The 24,128-nt window shown below is 37.5% G+C and overlaps 1 protein-coding gene across 1 annotated transcript in view; it reads right to left on the reverse strand.

Moving 5' to 3' along the window:
• LAPTM4B (lysosomal protein transmembrane 4 beta) overlaps positions 1–24,128 on the reverse strand; it is a 117,454-nt gene that overhangs the window by 27,397 nt on the left and 65,929 nt on the right. The window contains exon 6 of the mRNA XM_069086582.1: positions 21,552–21,647. Within this exon, the coding sequence (XP_068942683.1) occupies positions 21,552–21,647 (96 nt within the window). The remainder of the gene's footprint in view (positions 1–21,551; positions 21,648–24,128) is intronic.

Genomic DNA, 24,128 nt, shown 5'->3' on the forward strand with positions numbered 1-24,128 from the left:
ATTACTTATCTGACTTTATTTCCAAAATAGAAAAGAGATTGAATTTGGAGTCAGAGGACCCGTGTTCAAGTCTTAACTCCATCAATGACTAATTATATGAGTGGGAAAACCATTTTTCCTATCTGAGTCTTAGCTTGCTCATTTGTAAAATAGGATCAATAATGGTTACATATCTTCTCAGAGTTACATAAATGTGAATGGTTATTATTGATAGTTTGTGAGGTAGAGAGAAAGTCAAGATATAACACGAGGTTTGAATCTCAGAATTAGACTTAACCCTAGAAGTGAGCAGAGCTTTGGGTCTCCCTCAGATTAGGAATGATTCCTAGGGCACACTCCCAGCTGAAACCCCACCCCAGGCTTGGCCTAGAAGTGAACTGGCTCACAAGGGAAAGGAAATTGTAGGTTGTGCTTATCTATGTTTAGCAATGTGAAGTTGGCTTAGACATTTCTCACTGCACCTGCCATAACAATCAGAAACAGCATTTTGAACTCATGTGGCACCTTTTGACACCATGTACTATCTCATCTTAATTTCAGGACATTCCCACTTAGGGAAAGAACTAGGATTCCCCTGTTAAAGATGAGATCATGGAAGTCCATGGAGATCATTACTACTTAAGGTCAATAGTAATAATAATAGCAAATCTCTATATAGTGTTTTTAAGGCTTGCAAAGCACTTTACCTACATTGTCTAAATTCGATCAGAATAATGTGACATAAGTAATGATGTTATTCCCATTTTACAGGCGAGAAAATTGAAGCTCAGAAAGCTAATGCAGCTGGGAGGTGTTAGAGAAAGAATTTGAACCCTGGCTCTAAATTCTGCCTTTTGTTTGTTATGCCCTCCAAGTGAATGACATAGTTAGGCATAGAATCTAAACTCTGGGTCTGCTACTTTTACCACTATTACTGTAGTAGGAGTGAAGTCATATAAACTCAATGATAAAATATTCCTACCTTGGATTTTTTTTTTTTGGCCACTGCAAGCCTCAAGAAACTATCTACTGATTTGTAGTGAGGTTGTCATCTGCATTGGTGAAAGGCTTGATTACTCTTTCAGAAGAAGTCATAGATACCAGAATTATTGAAGAAAAAGAAGAACTGAGAGGTTTCAAACGAGGAGAGCTTTACCACATATCAATCAACCAGGCACTGTACTAAGGTATGGGTCTACAAAGACTAAAATGAAACAGTCTGTCTTCAAGAAGCTTACATTCCATCATGGAAAAGAATACATATGCATACAAGTGTATATGAAATAAATTTAAGCTAATTTCAGGGGGAGGCCCTCCCAGCTGGAGAGAAGGGGTCAGGAAAGGTAGAAGGAGGTACTGGAACTGAACTAGGCATTCTAAGAGGCAGGGAGGAGGAAGGAGTACGTTCCTGGCACTGGGGACAGCCTGAAAGGCAACAGGAGATAGAATAGCAGGAATGCCAATGTGGCTGGATCAAAAGGAGCATGAAAGAAACTGATATGTAATAAGTTTGAAAAGGTAGGTCAAAGCCAGGTTGTGAAAGGCTTTCAAAGCCAAACAGAGGAGTTTATATTTAATCCTGAAGGCTTTATTAGGGAGACATTGGAGCTCCTAAGTGAGAGAGTGACATGCTCAGTCTGTGCTTTGGGAATATCTCATCAGCAGCTTCCACGGGAAGCCTTTCTAAGGACTTCCTTCTGTTACTTCCTATTTATACTGACTATAGTTTGTACAGAGTTTCTCCCCATTAGACTCTTGAAGTGCAGGGACTGTCCTTTGCCTTTCTTTGTATCTCCAGAACTTAGTACAGTTCCTGGCCACACAGTAGAGGCCTAAAGCATCAAATGGGGAAGGGAGAGATTTGAGGCAGAAATTAGTTAAGCAACAAACATTAATTAAGCACTGGTTAATGCTCAATGTATTGTGCTAAGTGTTGAGGATACGAAAAAAGGCAAAGAGAGCTCGATCTTTAAGGAGTTTACTTTCTTATGAGAGAGGCATGATGTCTATAAATAGTAGATACAAGGCACATAAAGGGAAGATGGAGATTGAGGGGCCTGGGAAAAAGCCTCCTGTCAAAAGTAATTTTTAATCTGAGGCTTTGATTTTGAGAGGAGGAGATGATGAGGAAGAACACCTCAGGCATGGGGAAAAGACAAAGCAAAGGAATAAAGATTAGAAAATGACTATTCTGTCCTCGAGGAACAGGAAGTGAGCCTGTATGGCTGGACTGTAGCATGGATGGAAGAAAGTTATGGGCACAAAGACTGGAAAGAAAGGAATGGGCCAGATTGTGAAGAGCTTTAAAAGCCAAATGGAGGGATTTCTATTTGAGAAGCACAGAAATTTGAATTGATGTTTTTTTATTTGAATTGATATTGTCTTTCTTTTTCTAGTAATTGTATCCCTGCACTTAGAACATAGTAAATAGGTGCTTAATAAATGTTTATTGGTTTAGAGTTTGTGATGTCCTGAGTCTTCCTCCCCATAGTAATCAATTAAATAATTTGAATGGCCACTATCACTGGGGGCTTGAGGCATCTTATCCATATGGAACAAATGGGAAGTAATCCTATGGGACTAAATAATATTTTGTAAACTTCCTCTGTATGTTTGTATCTATCTATCTATCTATCTATCTATCTATCTATCTATCTATCATATGATAGCAGATATAAGTATACACACAGATACATACATACACATATGCTGTGTAAGCAACTAGGTGGTGCAATGACACAGCATGGGACCTGGAGTTAGGAAGACCTGAGTTCAAATCTGGCCTCAGACACTTAGCTGTGTGACCCTAGGCAAGTCACTTAACCCTATTTGCCTCAGTTTTCTCATCTGTAAAATGAACTGAAGAAGGAAATGGCAAACCATTTACTATCCTTGCCAAGAAAACCCCAAACGGGCTCACAAAAAGTCAGACACAACTGAAATGACAACTTCCTCTGAAGGGGTCTAGTTGAGAAAACATTGCTTTCTGGGCAGTCTGAGTCACAAAATCATAGAATTGTAGAACCTCAGAGCTGGAAGGGTGTAGCAGCAAGCACCCCAAGCGTCCTCAGGGTTTGCTGCCACCACAGGTTCTTGGATTTGCTTTGATAAAGGAAAGCAACTCAAAATGGGTTAACAAGCTTACTTTAATCAGCCATAGAAGTATTGTTTACCTAGTTCAGGGGAAAGAGGTCAGCACCCCGAACTTCAGAATATACAGACAGAATTATCAAGACAGAAACAGATCAAGTAGACAGATTTCCAAACTGTCCAACCATTACATCCATACCCAATCAATATCTGGGTTTCAACATCTGGGTTTTTCAAAGCCAGGGGACTCTCAACAACGGCTTCCCAGAATTCAGATCAAATCACAGAACACTTCTCAAAAGTGAGCCCCAAAACAAAGCTACATATCAGGGGTTATATAGCCTTCTCTTGGCTCAGAGAATGTTAACAACCTTATTGACCCACTGGCCAATCAAGAAGTATCTACTGAAAAACAAGCCTCCCACCCCAGGCTCCAGGTGCACTTTAGCCTAGGGGCAGGGAAGATCTTTAAATTTGCATTTCCATTACAAAGGGACTTAAAGGCCTTGTCTGAACAGGAATCTTCTCTATGGTAACCAGTGAAGTAGCCATCCAGATTTTGCTGGAAGACCTTAATTTCTGGCCTTACAAGAAAATCAGTAGGGGAGGCCAGGTGGCTCAGCGAGTAAGAGCACTGGCCCCAGTGTCGGGATGACCTGGGGATCAAATCCGGGCTCAGATACTTAGCACCACACCCAGAAATAACTGGCTGTGTAACCTTGAGCAAGTTACTTAACCCCAATTGCTTTAAAAAAAAAAAAAAGAAAAAAGAAAATCAGTAGTGCCTAATGGTTCATACAACATAAGTTGTTCTTTCTCTTTGGTTAACAAAGACAGCATAAAAATTAACTGATGAAATTTCTAAGATTTATATTCTACCTCCTTACAAAGATTTGAGATGGTTGACAAATAGAAAAACAGAGCAGTTTTGTCTGAAAATATGAGAGGGAGTAGACAGTTACCAGGCATCTGGGATGAACTGATTACTATCAGTGGATTTGCCTGTCAGTTTCCTTACAGCTAAGGAAAGAAGGCAACCACATTGAGAGGTACCATTTCCCTTTTTTAGTCAAGGAAGAATATGGAGTTATCTTTTGATAAAGCACTAACACATTCTTCAGAGGAACTAGATTCAAGGAGGAATTTATCAACCAGTTCTTTGTGTGGATATTTATTAAGACGTATTTATATAACACTTCCAGGACTGAAAAGTTCTTTCTTCACAAACTCTGTAGGGGAACTTTTGATATTGTATTATTATCTTCATTTTATAGATGAAGCTCAGTGTTAAATGACTTGCCCACATTCATACAGCTGGTTAAATTTAAGAGGTAAGATTCAAACCCAGGTCTCCTGACTCCTAATCTAATACTATTTTCCACCATACCCCACTGGTTAACATGGGGGATGTGGTGGTTTGGCAAAAAGAGAAAGAATCATTATTTAAAGGGTATCTCCCCTCTATGATTTGTTAAATATAGGTCTGTGCACAAGGTATCTAGAAAAAAAATACAGGGGGAAGAGAAGGAATAAATCTCAGAAAAAAGAAATCCTTAAATAAGGCCAACAGATTAGGGGCTGTTGCATTGCCAACACCCTTGAGGAAGAAAGCACAGTTCTGAGACAGTCTGGCCAAAAGTAGTGTTCAGAAATTCCCTGCTCTGGGTCAAAGAGTTCTCTTATAAAATCCTGGAAAAATGAACTTGAATTTCCGCTGAGGAAAATGAAAATCACTCTTCAAATGGTGATCTCGGAAGGTGCAATGACTATAATATCAGATGTGGACATATGAAGCCTCAAATAACCACCTTTACCCCCACCTTTTACTGACACAACTCCTTTCCAAAGGTTTCTTAGTTCCCTAAGAAAATTCCAATTGGCCCCAAAGGCTGCTTATTTCAATTTAACAAATACTTATTAAACACCTAAATCTATCTGCCATCTCTATCCTAAGTATTTCCCCTCTAACTCACTAGTCCAAAATAGATCTTATTTTCATGGAATATCCTGATGAAAATAGTTTTGTTGTTGTTGGGTCATTTCAGTCACGGCCCACTCTTCATGACACTACGTAGGATTTTCTTGGCAAAGATTCTAGAATGGTTTGCCATTTCCTTCTCCAGCTCATTTTTACAATTGAGCAACTGAAGCAAACAGGGTTAAGTGACTTGCCCAGAGTCACACAGCTATTAAGTGTCTGAGACTGTATTTGAACTTAGGAAAATCAGTCTTCCCAATTCCAAGCCCAGTGCCCTATCCACTGTGCCATCTAGCTACCTTTCCCTGCAATTCCCCGCCATGAAAATAGGCCATATTATATTACCTGTCTAGAAACAGAACTTCCTAGTTTAGGGAAAGGAATAAACAGAATTTGGACAAAGAAGCTACAAGATTTATTTGTTTTTAATCACAAAAGAGGCAGAGGTTTAAGAAGGCCTAACTTTTGGACCTTATCTCCCAAGTACTGTGGAAAAAGAAGAAATATCTGAGACAACTTGCCAGTCTAATGTGAATGAAAGATTTCCATGCCTATCTTCCATAAGTAAATTGTTTTCAGTGACAATAAAGGGAATAGGAGTGAATTGCATTCATTTATTCATTCATTTGATTTCTTCTTTCTGGAAAATTCTTTGTAACTGCTCTCACTTTGATGTCAAGATATTAGGAGACACCATGTTTTTCAGAGCTAAAGCTCAGCAAGCAGAATATGCCCTGAGTTTGACATAACAAAAATCCCTTTGCATTCATCCTCTGGATGATCTTACCTTTGGCAAAATCCCACATAATTATTATATTTCTTTGACCAGCACCAGCTGCTCTTTGAGTTCAGACAAGCAGCAGACAAACTCAAAGAAGTACCCGGATTCTGATCATGAAGCCCTACTATGAACCAAGCTTGTCTCACTGTTGCTGTTACCCCTCATTTTCAGGGCTACAGCTCACTACATAGCCATTGGTAGAAAAACTAAGAAAACTGGGGCAAACAGAGATAAGATAACTTCCCTAAAATTACACAACTAAAAAATTTCTGCAACTGAAACATAATTCAAGTTTTCCTACATTTTTTCAGTATTTCTTTCACACCTGTATTTGGGAATGTAATCTAGGATGATAGGGTTTAACAAAGAGAGACTCTCTTGACATGGGGGCATAACAGGAGTCTCTTTGGTTTAAGCAAGCTTTTCTCTTTTCATAGTCAGAAATGTCAAAGAAGGGTTAACAAGAGGTTACTATAAGGTTCAAATCTTTTACCTATTTTTTTTTCATTCTTTGCTCTGGGATTACTTCCAAACTAGTTGCCTTCCTTCATTACCCTAGAACAATGAAGCTATTAATCCCATTTACTTTTAAAACTTTTATAAAATCTAATCCTTATTTTTCCTTAGAACAAATTCTATGGAGTGGTATCCCAAAAGCCTCGGAATAAGGGTAGTTTTAATATACAAGTAGAGGATAAATGAAATGTTAATTCTTAGGGGAATGTCAGGAAAGATATTCAAACCCCAAAACTAGGATATTTCAGAAGGAATTGAGTTCTAAGAGAGATTTCCCCTGTGTTATGATACATGATATTGTTATGACTATTTCCCTCTTTTTCCTTTTATAGTAAATTTCTATAATCAAGAAGTTTTGTAAGTACAATACTAAATCTACTAAATAATAGATTGATACTAGAACATCTCTGAGTTACCATAATAGGATGCAAGTATAAATATCTTACAATTTAAATTTATATTTCTGGTCAAATTATAATAAAGGGATGATATTCTCCTAAGGGAAAAAAATGATTAAAAAAGTAATAAGACAAAGATATAATGTCATAAGTTTTCTAATTAAATGGAATAGTAAATTTTGAGCAAACAACAGGATTAGGCATTTTGTCTAAGAACTATATACAAATATATATTACTGGCTTCCAAATTTATCTATCATAGAAATTCAGACTTTAAGAATGTTTTAGTATAAGTTATCAAAATTGGATTAAGATTTTATACATAAATTGTATGGATAATGGTAAAGAAAGTGAAATCATTTTCCCATTATTAAAGTATCTATCTGATAATTTTTTTGGAGGGGGAGGGCAATTGGGGTTAAGTGACTTGCCCAAAGTCAAACGGCTAGTCTTTGTGTTAAGTGTCTGAGGCCGTATTTGAACTCAGGTCCTCCTGACTCCAGGGCCAGTGCTCCATTCACTGTGTCACCTAGCCGCCCCTCCATCTGATAATTTTAAAAGGCAAAAGAGTTCATTTTGCAGTTGGACCCTCATAAATTTTTTAAAAGATTCTTATTTCAGGTACAGGATTTAGGTAAGGATAGAAACACAAATGATAAGTGAACTGAAATTCTCCAAAGTTTCAAAATTGCAGAACTAAATTTAAAAGATATTAGACATATCTAGGAATCTCTAGATTGGGAACCAGAGAAGCAGAGCCCCTTTTAAAAGCTGTCTTGAGAATACGTGCATTGTTCAAGAAAAGATATCCAGGCACCAGATGACTACATGACATATTTGAGCCTAAAAATGTGCTGGTTAAATGGATGTTGAGAATGGATCACTACAATAGAAAGTTTTCGTGATTGTCTTGGTGACAGGTAAATCTCCCTTCTCAAAACTAGTCCATTGTGAGACTTCTAAGTGGTTTGATCTATATCTGACAATATAATTATGCAATTATGGGAATTATGGGAAAATCTTGAACCTTGCACTGTGTGGCTGGGAAATTGGATCATCTCTATGTGTTGTTTAGAGAATTTTAACTAAGGACATATGTTATATTGACCAGAAACTCAGATTCAAAGATGGATACAAAGAGTTTTTCTCTAAGGGGCCCTCTACCAGGTCCTTCTGAGTACTCTCATAGTTGCCAAACTTGTGGGTGTGGATTCCTGGATCATCTGAAGAAAGCCTCTGTTCTGGAATAGATGGCAGAACCCTCTAGGGGCCTCAAGGTTCATTTAGTCCAGACTCAGAAGTAGCCAATACCCAGGTGAGACAGCAGACTCAAGATTCCAGGTGAGGGCTAAATACACTGTCCTTGTTCTCTTCCTTTTTGTTATGTGCCCAACCACCAAGGCCCTGATTCACGTGTGTGTTAGTTTTTTCTCTCTACATTTTTGCCCCTGCCTTTTCTGCTTGCAAGCAAAAATGGCTAGCAATGCTATCTGGGACATACTTTCCTGATAGGTCCCCTTAAGGAACTCCCTAAACAACACCTTGTCCCTAGCCCAACTTGCCTCTTATGGCATCTTGGCTTGTACTTGTCTCTCCTTTATTGGTCAGAAGGGTAGGTATTCTTTCAGATGCCGTCCTTTTGGCCAAAAAAGGTATATGTTAAGATATTAGGAGATAAACTATTTTCCAGAGCTAAGACCCAGCAAGCAAGCTGTGCCCCAAGTTTGGCATAACAACAATTCTTTGTGCTCACCCTCTGGCAAAATCCCTCATAATTGTTGTATTGCTTTGACCAGCACCAGGTGTTCTCTGAGCTCAGACATGTACCAGACAAGCTTGGACAAGCACCCATGTTCCAGTCATGAAGCCCTGCTATGAATCAAACTTGTCTCATTGCTTCACTGTGCAGCCATTGGTATAAGTCAAGGGTGGGGAACCTGTGGCCTTGAGGCTACATGTGGCCTTCTAGGTCCTTGGGTGCAGCTCTTTGACTGAATTCAAACCTCACAGAACAAATCTCCTTAATAAAAGGATTTGTTCTGTAAAACTTGAACTCAATCAAAAGGCTGCACCCAAGGACCTAGAAGGCCACATGTAGCCTCAAGGCCACAGGTTCCTCACACCTGGTATAAGTATTGAGATGTCCCCACACTGCCTTGGGGCCCTGACACATGTGTCTAGATGCCCTCCTTGCTTGCAAGTCATTTCCCTCATTTTCAAATTAAACTTCTGTTTGGTTCCTGACTCTCCTGTCTCTTGCCTGCTCTGTTTGGCCCCAGACATCCACAGGTTGGGAGCTGGTTTCTATCCAGTTGACATTAATTCAGGGGAAAATAGATATCAATTTCCTTTCCTCTGCTAGAAAGGTATCTTAATGCCCTCTTAAGTGGGGCTAAAGACATTAGCATCCTGATTTTTAGAATAGTTCACCTTTCATCACTTAGGCTTCATAGAGTCCTTTCCTCAGAACAAAGCTGTGAGCTAGGTAGTGTCAGCATTATCATCCACATTTGTTCATTCATTCAGTAAATCAGTAAGCATTTATTAAGCGCTTACTGTGTGCAAGGCACACATTTACTATATGCTTGGTGCTGGGGACACAAAGACAAAAATAAAAAATAGACTATGCCCTCAAGAAGCATAAAATATAAACATATTCTACATTTACAGAGAAAAGTTAAGTGCTGGATAATTGGAGTAAGAAGAAAGCACTAATGACTGCAGGTAGCAGGAAAGGCTGATATTCCATAACAGCTATCACCAAAGTTGAGCCTTGAAGGGATTGGAGGACTTTTGAAAAATTCTGAACTTAACACTAACTTAAAATAAAATGCATGTTTTCATATCAAAAGTAGAACAAAAAAAAGGATGACTGGGTCGGCCTCAGATACTTAACACAAAAACTAGCTGTGTGACCTCGAGCAAGTCACTTAACCCCAAATGCCCTCCAAAAGGCAAAAAAAAAATAAAAATAAAAGTGTAAGATAAAATATTCAGGATTCTTGTTGTTATTGGCCCCTCGTTTTCAAAGAAAATCAATGACATCTCAAGGTAATGTCTAGATTTATTCATGAATCAGATTTAAATGAGGCAAGATTTACACAAAATCATCAGCCTCACTCTCTCTTACAGAGTCATCAAATTCCAGCAGCAAGACAAAAGTCAGGATGACTGGTGAGGGCCTGGGATGCAGTAGATGACCCTGAGTCTTCTATTCAAGCTCTAAGCACTCCATACACCTACTTCAGCTGCCTTCATGGCTGTCGGAACAAATTGTTCTCATCCACCCATTCTTCCAGAGGGCATCTTCACATGCTTAGGATAGACATCCCTTCAATTAACCAACAAACTTGAGGCTTGTTAGCTACCCTCAAGAGCCTAAGATGCTTATTAGCTGTGTGACATGGGGCAAGTCTGCCTCAGGTTCCTCAACTGTAAAATAGATAGAATAACACCTACATCTCAGGGATATTTGGGGGATCAAATTTGTAAAGTAGATGGTGCTTATCAAATGTTTTCTTCCTATTGAGGGGATGCCTATCAACTGGGGAATGGCTGAATAAATTGTGGTATATGAATGTAATGGAATACTATTGTTCCATAAGAAAAGATGAGCAGATGGACTTCAGAAAAACCTGGAAAGACTTACATGAACTGACGCTGAGTGAAGTGAGCAGAACCAGGGCAACACTGTACACAGTAACAGCAACATTGTGTGATGACTAACTTTGATCAACTTGGCTCTTCTCAGCCATGTAGGGATCTAAGACAACTCCTAAAGACTCATGATGGAAAATGTTATCCACATCCAGAAAAAGAACAATGGAGTCTGAATGCAGATCAAAGCATACTATTTGCTCTCTCTCTCTCTTTTTTTGCTTCTTCTTTCTTGTGCTTTCTCCCAATGGATCTAATTCGTATTTATGACATGACTAATATGAAAATGTTTATTATGAACATATATGTAGAGCCTATATCAGATTGCATGCTGTCTTGAGGAGGAGAAGAAAATTTGTAAGCCAAAATCTTATGGAAGGGAATGTTGAAAACTAAAAATAAATAAGAATTTTTTAAAAAAAGAAATGCCAAAAAAGAGTTTTCTTCCTTCCTTTGCAGTGAAGCAATTATCAAAATATTAAAAGAGTAAGTACATGGATCTCAGGTTAAGAACCCCTACTTGAAAAGCTCTTAATTGCTACTTTCTCTTCCTTCTTCCTTTCTTTTTTCCTATCATAGACACTTTATTATTTTAAAATTTATTTGTTTTCAAAATTCACTTTTATAGATTTTGAGTTTTAAATTTTCTCCTCTTCCTTCCCTTCTCCCCTTCCCAAGATGGCATGCAATCTGATATAAGCTACCAAAGACACTTTAAAAATATGACTCAAAACTCATTCACTACTTTAAACCAAGTATGAGATGGCTTGTCTTGTGATTTACATTAGAATAGCTGGGTGGTGCAGTGGATAAAGTGCTGGCCCTGGAGTTAGGAGGACTTAAGTTCAGATCCAGCCTCACATACTTAGTAGTTATATGACTCTGATGACTCTGAGCAAGTCACTTAATCTTGTTTGGACCAGTTTCCCCATCTGTAAAATGAGGTGGAGAAGGAAATGGCACATACTTTTTGCTAAATGGAGTTACAAAGAGTTGGACTTGACTCAGTAATGACACATTTCTATTTGTGCACAATTTTTTTTTATGGTGAAATCTTCAATGAAAATCAGACTTTGTTTGAAAAACTCTTCTGAAAGGATGGGTTGAAAGTGTCCATCTGTGTATTTGACTGCTCCTGTGTTGTGTGTGTCTTCTTCAGTGCAACTCTTGACTCCCTCCAGACACAAAGCCTCCTAATGTTTATGTGTATGCCTTTTCCAGGAAGCCTCCCTGGAAAGATTACAGATGAAGTAACCAGAAAGCTGCATGGGTCAGAGACCATTTACAATGAAAAACGAGAGCTCACTGATCTAAGACCACTGACTAAAAGCGGTGTAATGGGACAGAAACACATGCAGATTCTGAGAGGAAATTAACAGACGATGGTATTAAAACAAGATGTCTCAAAACAGAATCTTAGGAAGGGGTTTCAAAGGTTATTTAATCCAACTTCCAACCCAATGGTGTTGTCCCAGTTACAATATCTCTGACAGACGATCAGCTCCATTATTGGGGAAAATGCCACAACACTTAAAACTTTTATATTTGTGTCAGCGTATACCTAAATGATAAATGAAATGGTGCAGCTATAAGCCTAGGAAACCACATTCAGAGACATGCATTTAGTCCCATGATTATCTTATTTAAAACACACAAGTTTTAAATAAGAAGAATCCTTTGGTTCTACAGAGTTCTGATATTACTTGACTTGTTTCTCCATTTTTTAGAGTGCATTTTGTACCTCAGAGTTTGAGTGCAAAATGTTCAAAGGGAAGAGGCTGAGCAAGGTGAACTCTCATGTGTACTTGTAGACACAGGAACCTATCACTCGAAGAATCAATGTGACAAAGGGTGGAGAAAATACACAGTAGAAAGGCTGGAAAACCTCATAGAGATAACATTATGCCCTGCAGAGCTCAGTAAAGAACATAATGACATCATTAGAAGATGGTGAAAGCTCTGTAATATCACAGAAGTGAATTGTCCTGGTCACGTTTACACTCTGACGGCACATGCATGTCCCACTATATTTGTACATCACATGGGTTCCATAATATGCCCTGTTATTGAGATGTGTGCTCTTCCTGACCACATGTCTCTCCTGGCATATGCTCCTTCTCATATGGTCCCTGGCCACACATGTTCCCTTCATGCATGCTTTTTTTCCACTGGTGGTTTCAGAATGTTTGAGACTATGTACCCCATGCATATATGAATGAAGGATGGGGAAATTTGTTTTTGACACTTTATTCATCATGCTGGTTGAATAAACAGTAATAGGAATGAACAATTCTTTTGTTTTTGAACTGACTGATTTATAAAAGTGAATGCACTGGTGGGGGCTTTAGGACTATGACTTTGAGAAAGTGATTACTCAGAAAATGTTCTGAACCAAGGGAGTTTTGCTGGGGACTAACATGTAAGAGGGTGCTCTAGATGTTACAGCTAGAATTCAGGCTGTATTAATGTATCAATGAACTGAATCTGATTTCTTCCTGGATTCAATGAACTGCTTCTCTGGTTTATTTCTGTTAGTGGCATGTGGCTTAGCATTCTGGCCTAACTTACTTAAAAAAAAAAATTCTATTCTTTATTTTTCTGTTGTGTGTCCAGAATTGCCCGTCTGTCTTACACATTTCCAGACTCATTAAGTGATCTTTGATTAATTCTTTAGAACAAGAATATCATCTTGTCATCAGCATTTTCTAATTTCTTTTCTAAACATTGCTTGTCTCATCCATGAAACATCTGAAATCAGAAAATTCACTATTAATAATGTATCTTAGTTATGGGGAATAAGTTTCCTGGGGCTTCAAGAATTTTTTCAGTTGTCTCAATTCTGCTAAGCCTTTTTTGGGTGAGAAGCTTTGATTCCACACCCTTTTACAATATACTTTCCCAAAGTCTCAAGTTCATCTCATAAGTCCTCATCTTGACCATTTTGTTTATGGAATCTTGAATTAGAGCTCCAGGGGACCTCAGAGGTATATGTAGTCCAACCTCTTCATTTGACAGATGAGGAAATTGAGGCCCAGGGAAGCTAAGTGACATGCCCAAGGTAAAATGGCAATTATTTATATGTCCTCTTTTCAGAGATAAATTCATATTTTCCTCCTTAGTCCTTACTTGATAGAAATTTTTTCTTCATTACATCTTAAATTTTTTTATAGACATCTTTTGTTTTCACATTACCTTCATTTCCAAATATATTCTTCCTCCCTCTCCTGCTCAAAAAGCCATCCCTCAAGACAAAGGACAAGAGAAATAGTAAAAAAGCAGCTTATTAAAACTAATCAATACATTAACTGAACTTGATACTACTACAGGCCATTTTCCACTCCCCTAGTCCCTCACTTCTGCAAACAAGGCTTCTGCCACAGCTTCTTGAGATCATTCTTCCTTTTGCTTGCAATTTGAATCTGGGATGTGGCCCTGATTTCATTAGCCTCTTTTTGAACAGACCCAATCACATTCCAAGGCAAAATGGAAATTATTTAAATGTCTCCCCCGCTTTTTCAGAAACAAATGTACACTATTAAAATATTGGAATACTATGATCACTTCAGTTTTAAATGTTAATATTTGAAAAGACTTTAAGAGGGAAAATACATTTATAACCTTGGTGCTGAACTCACATTTCAAAGTCTCAATTTGCAGGTAAATTGGAGACCAGGGATTTTGTTGTGGTTAGGAATGCATAACAAAGGTAACAATTTAGAATAAAAGAACTAGGTAGGTGGCCACTAGCACCACCTGGTCTTGACCCAAGTTGATCCACAGGGTAACCAGAGGCACTAAGGGAGTTGAAAAGAGATCATGAAGCTTTGCAGTCTTGCTTCCCAGCCATATCCACACCAAGCTGCCTAAACTCCAGCCTACTTCCTAAGTCAGAACCTTGGGCACTTCCCCTCTGAGGCATGAGGCTCTGACAGGTAAGCTTCTGACTTATCTTTTTGGAGAAACAGGTCTTTCTGTCATTTGCCAGTTATCCACTCATCATGCTGCTGTGTGTATTGTCTTCCTCCATTTGAATGAAAACTCCCTAAGTTTGGATACTGTCTTGTATTTGCATTTGCATTCCCAACTCTTAGCTCAGTATCTGGTATTCAATGAATGTTTAATAAATCTCACTGTCTGCCAATTTACCTACCTATCAATCTATCCATCCTCTAGCTATCTATTTATCTATATCCTTATGTGTCTATGTATCTATGAACATCTGTCTATGTACCTATGTATCTATCATCTATCTACTTATCTACCTGTATGTATATATCTATTTACATATCTATACCAGTATCTTTGTATATATGTACATATTTGTCTATGTACCTACGTATCAATAATCTGTCCACAATTGCCAAGATCACAGGATGATTTGAAGGATGCAAAATAATAACCCATAATAATAACCAATATGACTGGATTTGAAAGGAGTTTCCTAATCTCAAATTAGCTAGGAGGCTCAGAACAGGAACCCTAAACCCATGGGGCAAAAACATGGTTCAAAGCAGAAATAATATGAGCCTGAGGACTTTTGCTGGATGCCTGGGAGAAATGACTACACAGCTGTGTGCTATGACTGACAAAGCTTCTCCATCTACCTCCTTCCAGGGAGATTGCCAAGCAAATGCACAATAGCAAATGGTAATGAAAACCAGCAGGGAGCCTAAAGTAACTGCCCAGCTGAAGATAAGAGGGCAGAAGCAAAGAAAATATAACAGAGACTCCAAGCATCAGTAGAAGGGTCCAGAAAAGAGGGGAATGAGAGACAGAACCATGTTATCAGCGCACCCCAGCTTAGTAAAGAAAGCACTTTGCTCAGTGACATCACAGAGGTGTGGCCTCATCTACCCGGGTGTGCTGGTCATATGTGTTCCTGTCTTCATCATCCTCATTTCCAAATACATCCTTCCTCCCTCCTGGTCCAGAAAGCCATCCCTGATAACAAAAGATAAGCAAGGTGTCTTCTCCTTTATTAGTGGTGTGGGAGAGTATAAGCTGTGTGTATGGGGAAATTTTTCTTGTATTTATTTAGTCATATTGTTCACTTAAGACATCAGTGAGGCTCATCAACTATTCAATTAAGTACATTTTGGCAGGCAGAACATGGAGTAGCATTGGTTAGGGGGGCACATGTAAGGAAAGTCCTACGTGTTACATTTGTATGAAAGGGTACAATTTCTTTCAATCTGAGAGCTTCATATTTGTATTTTAATAAACTTTCCCCTTAATACTCACTCAATTCTCCAACACAGGGATGAAAGCATTGGATAGAGAAAAGGTAGTGTCAGATCTTCCAGGGTAAGTCCTTAGGGCTTACGTGATAGGGAGGAGAAACCATCTTCCCCTGAATGTGACAGCAAGATTTCTTCATGGCCCTCATCCTCTGCTATCTGTAGGTTGTCAAGGGGTCAATAAACCTTTGGGAATGATCCTGTGGTTTCTGACAACCTGTCATAACCCCTTTCTACATCTATCTCTCTGGGGAAATTGAGGAAGATACATTCCCCACATCACAGAGAAAATATATTTTATCACCTTTCCTTTCTATTCTAGAAGTAAAAGGAAAACTTTCAGAGCCAAAAAGAACACCTGTACATTTTCACAGATGTCAACCACATCAACAACATGGGGGGAGGAGGGAAGCCATCTTTGCCTTATACTTAGAATGTAATAAGGTAAAATAAAGTAAAAAAAATAAAGTAAAAAGTGAAAAATGGATAAACTCTGCCATTGTGACAGAAGCATTCACTCCCAATGATCAGATCAAAGGTGAGGAAAAATCATTGATATTACATCACAAAATGGGTGAGCTACTTATGGGTGAGTTTGGTAAATAAGATAATTAGATCTTAACATTCAGATGAAGAGCTCAGAATAGGAATTCATGACATCAACTCATTCCCTCCTTTAAAGGATAAATGGTGCCATTTGAGAAACAGGGATAGTCAGTTTGACTGAATCATAGAATGTGTGAAGGATAATAATGTCCAGTGAGGCTGTAACATTTGCCAATTTCCAAGGAGTAAATTCTCACATGAAATTTTCACTACCTGTTCTCTTGAGCCAGCACACCATGGGCATGTGTATGATAGCTACATGAAAGGAGATCGCTGCTTCATTAAAAGAAGTCAGATTAAAGGAAGAGAGAGTTGGGAATGATGGCAAGTGATTTTGACACAAAGTAAAGAGCAGCAAAGAGGTTAGAGGGAAAGGATGCCTCACTTTTATCATTAAAGTAGAAGTCCTCAGTGGATAGAATGAGTGAATGCTTGATTGAGAAAGATTAGACACTAGCCATAGGACCCTTTAGTATTATACTATCAAGGTGTACACAAAAATTACATCCATTTTCACAAAAATAAACGAAGAAAGAAATAAGTGGAGATATTCAATGCGCAATGACTAGGTTGAAACAGTACAGGGAAGATGTGAATACTAGAAAATGTGTAGACTTAATAGACTCAGAATCTCAGAGCTGCCCTCTATAACAACCCAGCAAGCAAACAATGATTCAGCCTTGACTTGAAAGCATCCAGTAGATGGAAACCAATACCTCCAGGGGCAGTACATTCTACTTTTGGATAATGCTAATTGTTATAGAATGCTTTCCCATATGGAGACTGAATTTGTCTCTTTTTTCTTTTTTAATTTTTTTTTTTTTGCAGGGGGAAAGCAGGGCAATTGGGGTTAAGTGACTTGGCCAAGGTCAAGTAAGCCGGTAATCAGGTATGTTAGAGATAGCTCAAGCTAACTCACACTGTTTGTGTGAGCATTTATACCTTAGAAATCTGAAAATGCAACAAGGTAAAGCTTGACTTACTGACTTAAGAAAGAGATTTAGAAAATGTTACTAATTCAGATTAAACTTAAAAAGTGTTGCCTATTTCCCCCCTAGAGAGCTGGTTGTTAAACATTTATCAGCATACAAGTGGTGTTGTTATCAAAACTAACTGATACTAACAATACTAATCATTATATGATACTAATCAATAAAACAGACTACATAATCCCAAAATAGAACAAATAGAAGCAAAAGAATATAACAGAATAGTTTGTGAGAAATCCAAGATGACAAAAGTCCTAGAGTATTCATTGTTAAATGTATCCATTATTAAATTTTTTATGTTGGAAAAATTGGAGCAATATGCTGAAAAATAGAATTAGGTCACAACTCATTCCATATGCCATAATAAATTCCAAATGTATTGACAATCTAAATATTGTTAAAGGAAATAATATTTTTAAATGGATTGATACAGATCGACCAGCTGTGAGATGAAAGAAAATTCTCAACTATTTAACAAATTCCGTTGGTTGTTGTCCTTTGTTCTCAAAGAGGACCAAAAGGATATTACTATGTTTGAGTCAAGTTACAATGTGTCGGACCATGGCTGATCAGACCAATACAAGCTTGGAAAGCTCTATCTACCATAGGACAGGCACAAATCGTCTATGTGAACATTTGGGGTGGATTCTCTAAATTTGCTCATCTCACATTTCTTTTGAGCTAAAATTTTTTAACAAAAAGAAGAGTCAAATAGGAGACAAAATAGATTCAATTATATTTTTAAAAAAGAATTTCCTACATCAAAAATAGCAAGGTATACAGAATGAAAAGATAAAGAGAATGGTTGAAGAAAAATCTTTGCCATAAACACCTCTTATAAAAGTATGTCACCCATATCTAAGAGGAATTGAGGTAAACTTTTCAAAGTTGGAAATTGCCTTCCCCATTGTATAGGCAGTTAAAAGTCAACTGGGGGACAGGTAGGTGGTGCAGTGAATAGAGCACCAGCCCTGGAATCAGGAGGACCTGAGTTCAAATCACTTAACCCCAACTGCCCTCCAAAAAAGCAAAAACAAAAAAAAGTCAACTGGGCAAACACATCAGCTTAGCTGAAGCAACAAGGCACCCAGAGGGAGAGACAGGAGGCAACTTGTGCCAGATATGTCAAAGCACCACCATCTCCCCTAAGATCCTAATGGAGTCAGCCCAGGATTGTGAACTCCAGAGCCTTGGTTATAGCAATGCTTCCAGTGCATGCCTTCAGCCATCACATCATCTGGGAAACAGCCCCTGTGAGCTACAGCCTGGCAACAACTTCTGCTGGTGCTAATAGCCACAACTACTGAAGATCCAAAACAGAAAGTTCTTGCCACCAAGACCCTTGACAATGGCAAATATTTCAATATCAAAAACTCCTACTATTTTATCAGTGAAAATAACAACATTAAAGAAGCACTGATATCTGCTTTGTTGCTGCACCCTAAGGACCGTGGGACTTTCCCATCTGATTCACATCTGAAATCTTCAATGTTTTCTGCTCTGATAGAATATGACTCCTTGAGAGCAAGGACTGTTTTGCTTTTCAACTTGTATCTTCAGGGCTTTGCAGATACATATTCATTCATTCAATCAAAGGATATGAACAGGCATTTCTTAAAAGGAAAAACTGCAATTGATCAATGAATCTTTGAATGATTATTCTCTCTAATTATCAGGGAAATATATTGGAGTAACTGATATTATTTATACATATTAAAATTGGCAAAGACACTATCTTTAAGCAAAAATTGAATGATCATTTTGGGGTTATATTCTATAAAAGATTCTTGTCCCAGGAAGGTCAGACTAGAGGACATCTAAAGTCCCTTGTAACCCTGACATCTTGTTCTTCTGTGTTAGATAAAGTATTTATTAAGTGCTTACTCTGTTCCAAGCCCTGTGCTAAGGGCTATTAATTTGGAGTTTGTAAACTGGATTTGGACACAGAAGACCTTTTTCTTCATCTGTAAATGAGAGGCTTAGACTGTATGACTTCTAAGGTCCCTTCTAGTTCTTTTTTTTTTAATGTAAAACTTTTTTTTTAAATTAATTTGTTTGTTTCCTTTTAGTTTACAGGATTCAATTCCACAATTCCTTGAATTTCACATTTCTTCAACCTTGGACAATATTAAAACTTTTTTATGTTTTAGCAGAGGTATAATATGGACATTTTACTGTGGTATCCTTTACTATCTCTACCTCAATAATTTGATAGTCATAAATGTAGAACTTGGAGGATAGTTGTTATTCAGTCATTTTTAGTCATGTCTGACTCTTCTTGACCCCTATTTGGGGTTTTCTTGGCAAAGATATGGGAGTAGTTTGTCATTTCTTTCTCCAGATCATTTTACAGATGAAGAAACTAAGGCAAAAGTGACTTTCCCAGGGTCACATATCTAGTAAGCATCTGGTGCCAGATCTGAACTCAGGAAGATAAGTCTCCCTGACTTATCATCTAGAGAAGACCTAGGATACAATCTAATCCAGTAGTGTCAAACTTGAATAGAAATGGAGGCCACTGATCCATACATGAACATCCCTACAGTCTGCATATTTACTTAGTTTTTAAATGTAATGTTATAGGCTAATGTAGAAATACATTTTGCATTATTATATATGTATATGTATTATATTTCTTGCCTACTCAGTGGATGGGGGGACAGGGTAGAAAGGAGGGAATGTGGAAGTAAAAGTAAAAATTTTTAATTAAATAAATTAAATGTATAATTTATATACCACATATAACTATATTATTATATTACATATATTTATATATTATCAATATATAAATAAATAAGACATTTTAAAATGAAAATAATAAATTTAAAATAAATAAAATGTAACATTAGTTATGTTTTATTGTATTTTTATTCATTTTGCTATATATTTTCAATTACAATTTAATCTGATTCCAACCTCCATCTGAAGTATTGCCAGCCCACATGTGACACTTGCCCCTCTGATCTAATTAATCCAAATCATTTTGCAGGTGAGCATACTGAGGTCCAGAAGGGAACTGACTTGTCCCAATTTACAAAGGCAGAAGAGTAAAGAGTAAAATTCAGCTCATTCTCATCAGTGAGGTGTATCCTCCACTACCAAATATGATAGTATCTCTATGAATTCTCATCCTTTGCAATTCCTTTTTATACTGTTCCATAGATCTTCCATCCAAAATAGAGACCTTCCTCCTAATTTTTCTTTGCAAATATCCTGAGAGATTACAGGGTTATAGAACTATAGAATTAACCTGAAAGGGACAATGAAAAAGCTGAGGCTCCCGGAAGTTAAGGGATTTCCCCAAGGTCACACAGGTCACACATGATCTGAGCTCTGGACAATTTAAAATATCAAAGCTGGAGCCATATTTTAACTTTGCAGAGAACTTTCTCCTCAAGAAAGGCTAGATGAGGTTAACACGTGGAATTTTGCACGTCATCTACACCTCACCAGGAATTTTTTGAAGTAGTGAATTAAAAAAAAACAACCATTAACATCATGCCTTGGGCAGGGGACATTGGGCAGTAATGGCAAAAATAACCTATTAATTAAACTGTAAACTAAAGAGAATATTTCTTCACTAATATCAAAAAAACATTAACAAGGAATTGGAATTATTTTTCTGAGCAGTTTCATATTTAAAGTTATAGTGATAGTAAGTACTTAAAAAGTGTTAGATGTTTGGGGAAAATAACCTCCTTCATAGGCTCATAATGAAGATTTTAATGAGGTTTTAATTCTTCGACAATGACCAGAAAAAAATTACTCATTTATAAAAGCATGTTTCATTTACTATGTTCATCTCTGAGGAGAATAAAATCCAACAGATGAAATATAAATCCCTTGAGAGGACAGATTGTTTTGGTTTTTGTATACCCAGCACCTAGCACAGTGCTTAGCACAAAGTAGGCACATTAAAATGCTTGTTGATTGAAAATTTATTCTTGAGCATGGTTTACCCATTTTCTTTAGTTCAGCTGCTCACTTGAACATTTTTCCTTTTCCCAAATGAAACCAGAATTTTGAATAGACTACGCCTGAGGCCCTACAATGTGCAGCTGATACAGCTAAGTGATAACAGGCATGGGCCATGTTTCATTCAACTACATGAACCTTTTTTGCCAAATAAACAGAATGCATTGATGCTTCATTGAACATTGATGGCAAAATATGCTGGGGCTGGTAACCAGGGAAATGTATATCAGAATTATTGGAAATATATAGAAACTTCCTAATAAAGGAGAAAGAACTACAGGTGCTCCCTGAATCTCAGATCAAAATAAGAAAATAGACCCTGAATTTAAAGGACGGCATGCTTACCGTAGTATCATTGGTGGTTATGTAAACCAGAATATCAGAGGAGTTTCGGCCATTGATGTATCGGTAACAGTTCCAGACACAGCTAATCAAGTAACCCTGTCAGGAAGAGAGTAAGAGACATTTAAAATCTTCTAGGGAAAAAAAATACAACAGTGTTAATGCTACTGCAAGTATCCCTTAAAATTAAATCATTTGAGGAGGGATATTTAGAACAGGCAGAAATAACAAAGCAAGGCGCTGGTTCATTTTACAGAAATTAATTTGCTAAACTTGAGGAATTGTCAAATTGGAATCTATCAGGCATTGGATGGCGGCACCTACTGGCAAAATAAGTAATTGTAGCCTATTCAAGATCATATAATTTTGTATTTAGACAAGAAGAAAAAAAATTGTAGGCCTACAAGTGGACAATCAGGTATCCTCAAGCTTGTTAAATATTCCTATGATCTCAGACTGGGAGTTTGAGGGATATAAGGGAAGAGAGGAAATCCTGAAGTTATGAAAATCCTAGAAGTGTCACAAAAGTTCAGTGGTTACATTCATTCTTTTCTTGCCCACCCACTTACAATCTGCTTGTCCTAGTCCAGAAACAAGCCATTAGTTGATGCCAAGGGGCAAATGGGATAATTAAAATGAATCCTTAACATGTCTAGGTTGTTTCACAAGAAGTTATTTAAGGCAACTCAAAGTCATTAATCTAAAACATAGCTAGGGTCAGAAACTAAAGAGAGGACAGGCAAGGAATCGTTAGTTGAGCCTTTTATTTTTTCCTCCATTACTATCCTTGCCCTGGATTGCTTTTACTAATGATGGAATCACTTCTTGGCAAGTGCTATTATAGGTCCATTTCTTTGAAATACACTTGTATTACCTTTGTCTTTGAATATTACTTGTGAGTTTATATAATTATCCCCTTTGTAAATAAAGCTTTGTGGAAAAAGCACACTTGTGATTTAAAGTGCGTGGTAGCAGAGAGAAGAAAAAGAGGAAATTCATGTTGGATAGTTCACAGGCAGTAAAAGAAGGGGGACTTGTAATCAGTGATTGGGATTAGCGGTTATTGGACCCCAAGAAGCTAAGCAAATCAGTGGTCAGGAAGGTCGGGAGTTTGGTACGTAGTTACCTTGAACCATGAGTAACAGATCATTGCATTTTAGATAACAGCAAAAGGAATCCCTGAGAAAAAGGGGAAGTGATTTTCTGGGTTATATCTGATGATAAACCTAAAGGGGAGATTTTCACCAGGCCAGAGGCTGAGTGTAATTCTTTTACAAGTGTTGCAATTTTCCACCTACTGGGAATTTTTTTTTTCTGTTCGGATTCAATATACAGAATTTGTTCTATAAGCATTCAGTGTTACTGAAACTTTAATTCCATAAAAGTCAGACATAACTATGTTTAGCAGTACACAATACCCTAATACTTATAATACATGCAAAATTTGTCCAAATTTAATTCTTGGTAAACAAATTATGCCAATCAATATACAAAAGAACTTTTGGTATTCGGTTTTCATAATAGAATAAAACTAACAATTCCAGGAGAGAGAATAATCCACTTAAATTCATAGCAGAAAGGAATGCTTGAGTTTAGGGAAATGTGATCTGACCATGGAAGAGTACAGAACTATCTCTTTGTTATACCTGGAAGGCACAATCTCTTAATGCAGTCTAAGATCCTATTAGCCATCTTCTACACAAAATTAGTCTATTTAAGTCTCAGTAATTATCAAGAGTATACCCATAACCTTGTCCAACTTGGGAAGTCTTATGTTTCAAAGAACTGAATTGTGTCTGAGTATGCCCCTGAAATACTCTGGACATTTAATCAAGAAAAATAAACGAAACACAAATAGGAAATCAAAATCAATGGTGGGTGTGAATAGGCTGTACAAAAAATGGAATTATGCAGGTGTGTAAGCATAAAAGGTGTCCTCAAAGAAATGGATGGTTAAAAAAGATGGGCTGGTCATGGATGGGGCAAAAGCAAAGGTTCACCAATGGATAGCTCATATGCTCTATTGGTATTTTCATGTCAAATGATTCCCAAAGATAAGAGGTCAACCTTCTGTGGTGAATTCATAGGAGGACATGAACAAGAGTCTCTTAGTTGAAGATGTTTAGAGGGGTTATGATCTGTCTCATTGGAGGGATTCTCTACATTGAAGAGATTCCACAGAGATTGGCACTCTGTGGCACAATCACCACTGAGTAGATAGCCCTTTCTTCTTTCTTCCCTCCCTCTTCCTGAGACTACACTGTAACTCCATTGGCTTTGCTAGAAGATTCCTTAAAAAAAGGAATAATTATTCTTTAAATCATGTATTTCCCAGATTTAGTTACTTCCTATAATTAATGTTTGTTGATTGACTAATGAAGCCTACTGATAATACTGGCTCTTAATAGAGGTTACCAATCTCCATAATGGAACACGATCTGAATTTTAAAAATCTTTACCGAAACTAACACTTTTATTACTGGTAAGTGGTCCTCAGAATTTCTTATACCCAATTCTTCATAAGGTGAAAGATTTAGCAAAATTTAAGAGCCAACTGTTTAAAAACAGGGCTGTTAGCAC

This window comes from Petaurus breviceps, unplaced genomic scaffold, assembly GCF_028583685.1.
Source record: "Petaurus breviceps papuanus isolate PSGF00001 unplaced genomic scaffold, PetGlider_PUasm1.0 179, whole genome shotgun sequence".
NCBI lineage: Eukaryota > Metazoa > Chordata > Mammalia > Diprotodontia > Petauridae > Petaurus > Petaurus breviceps.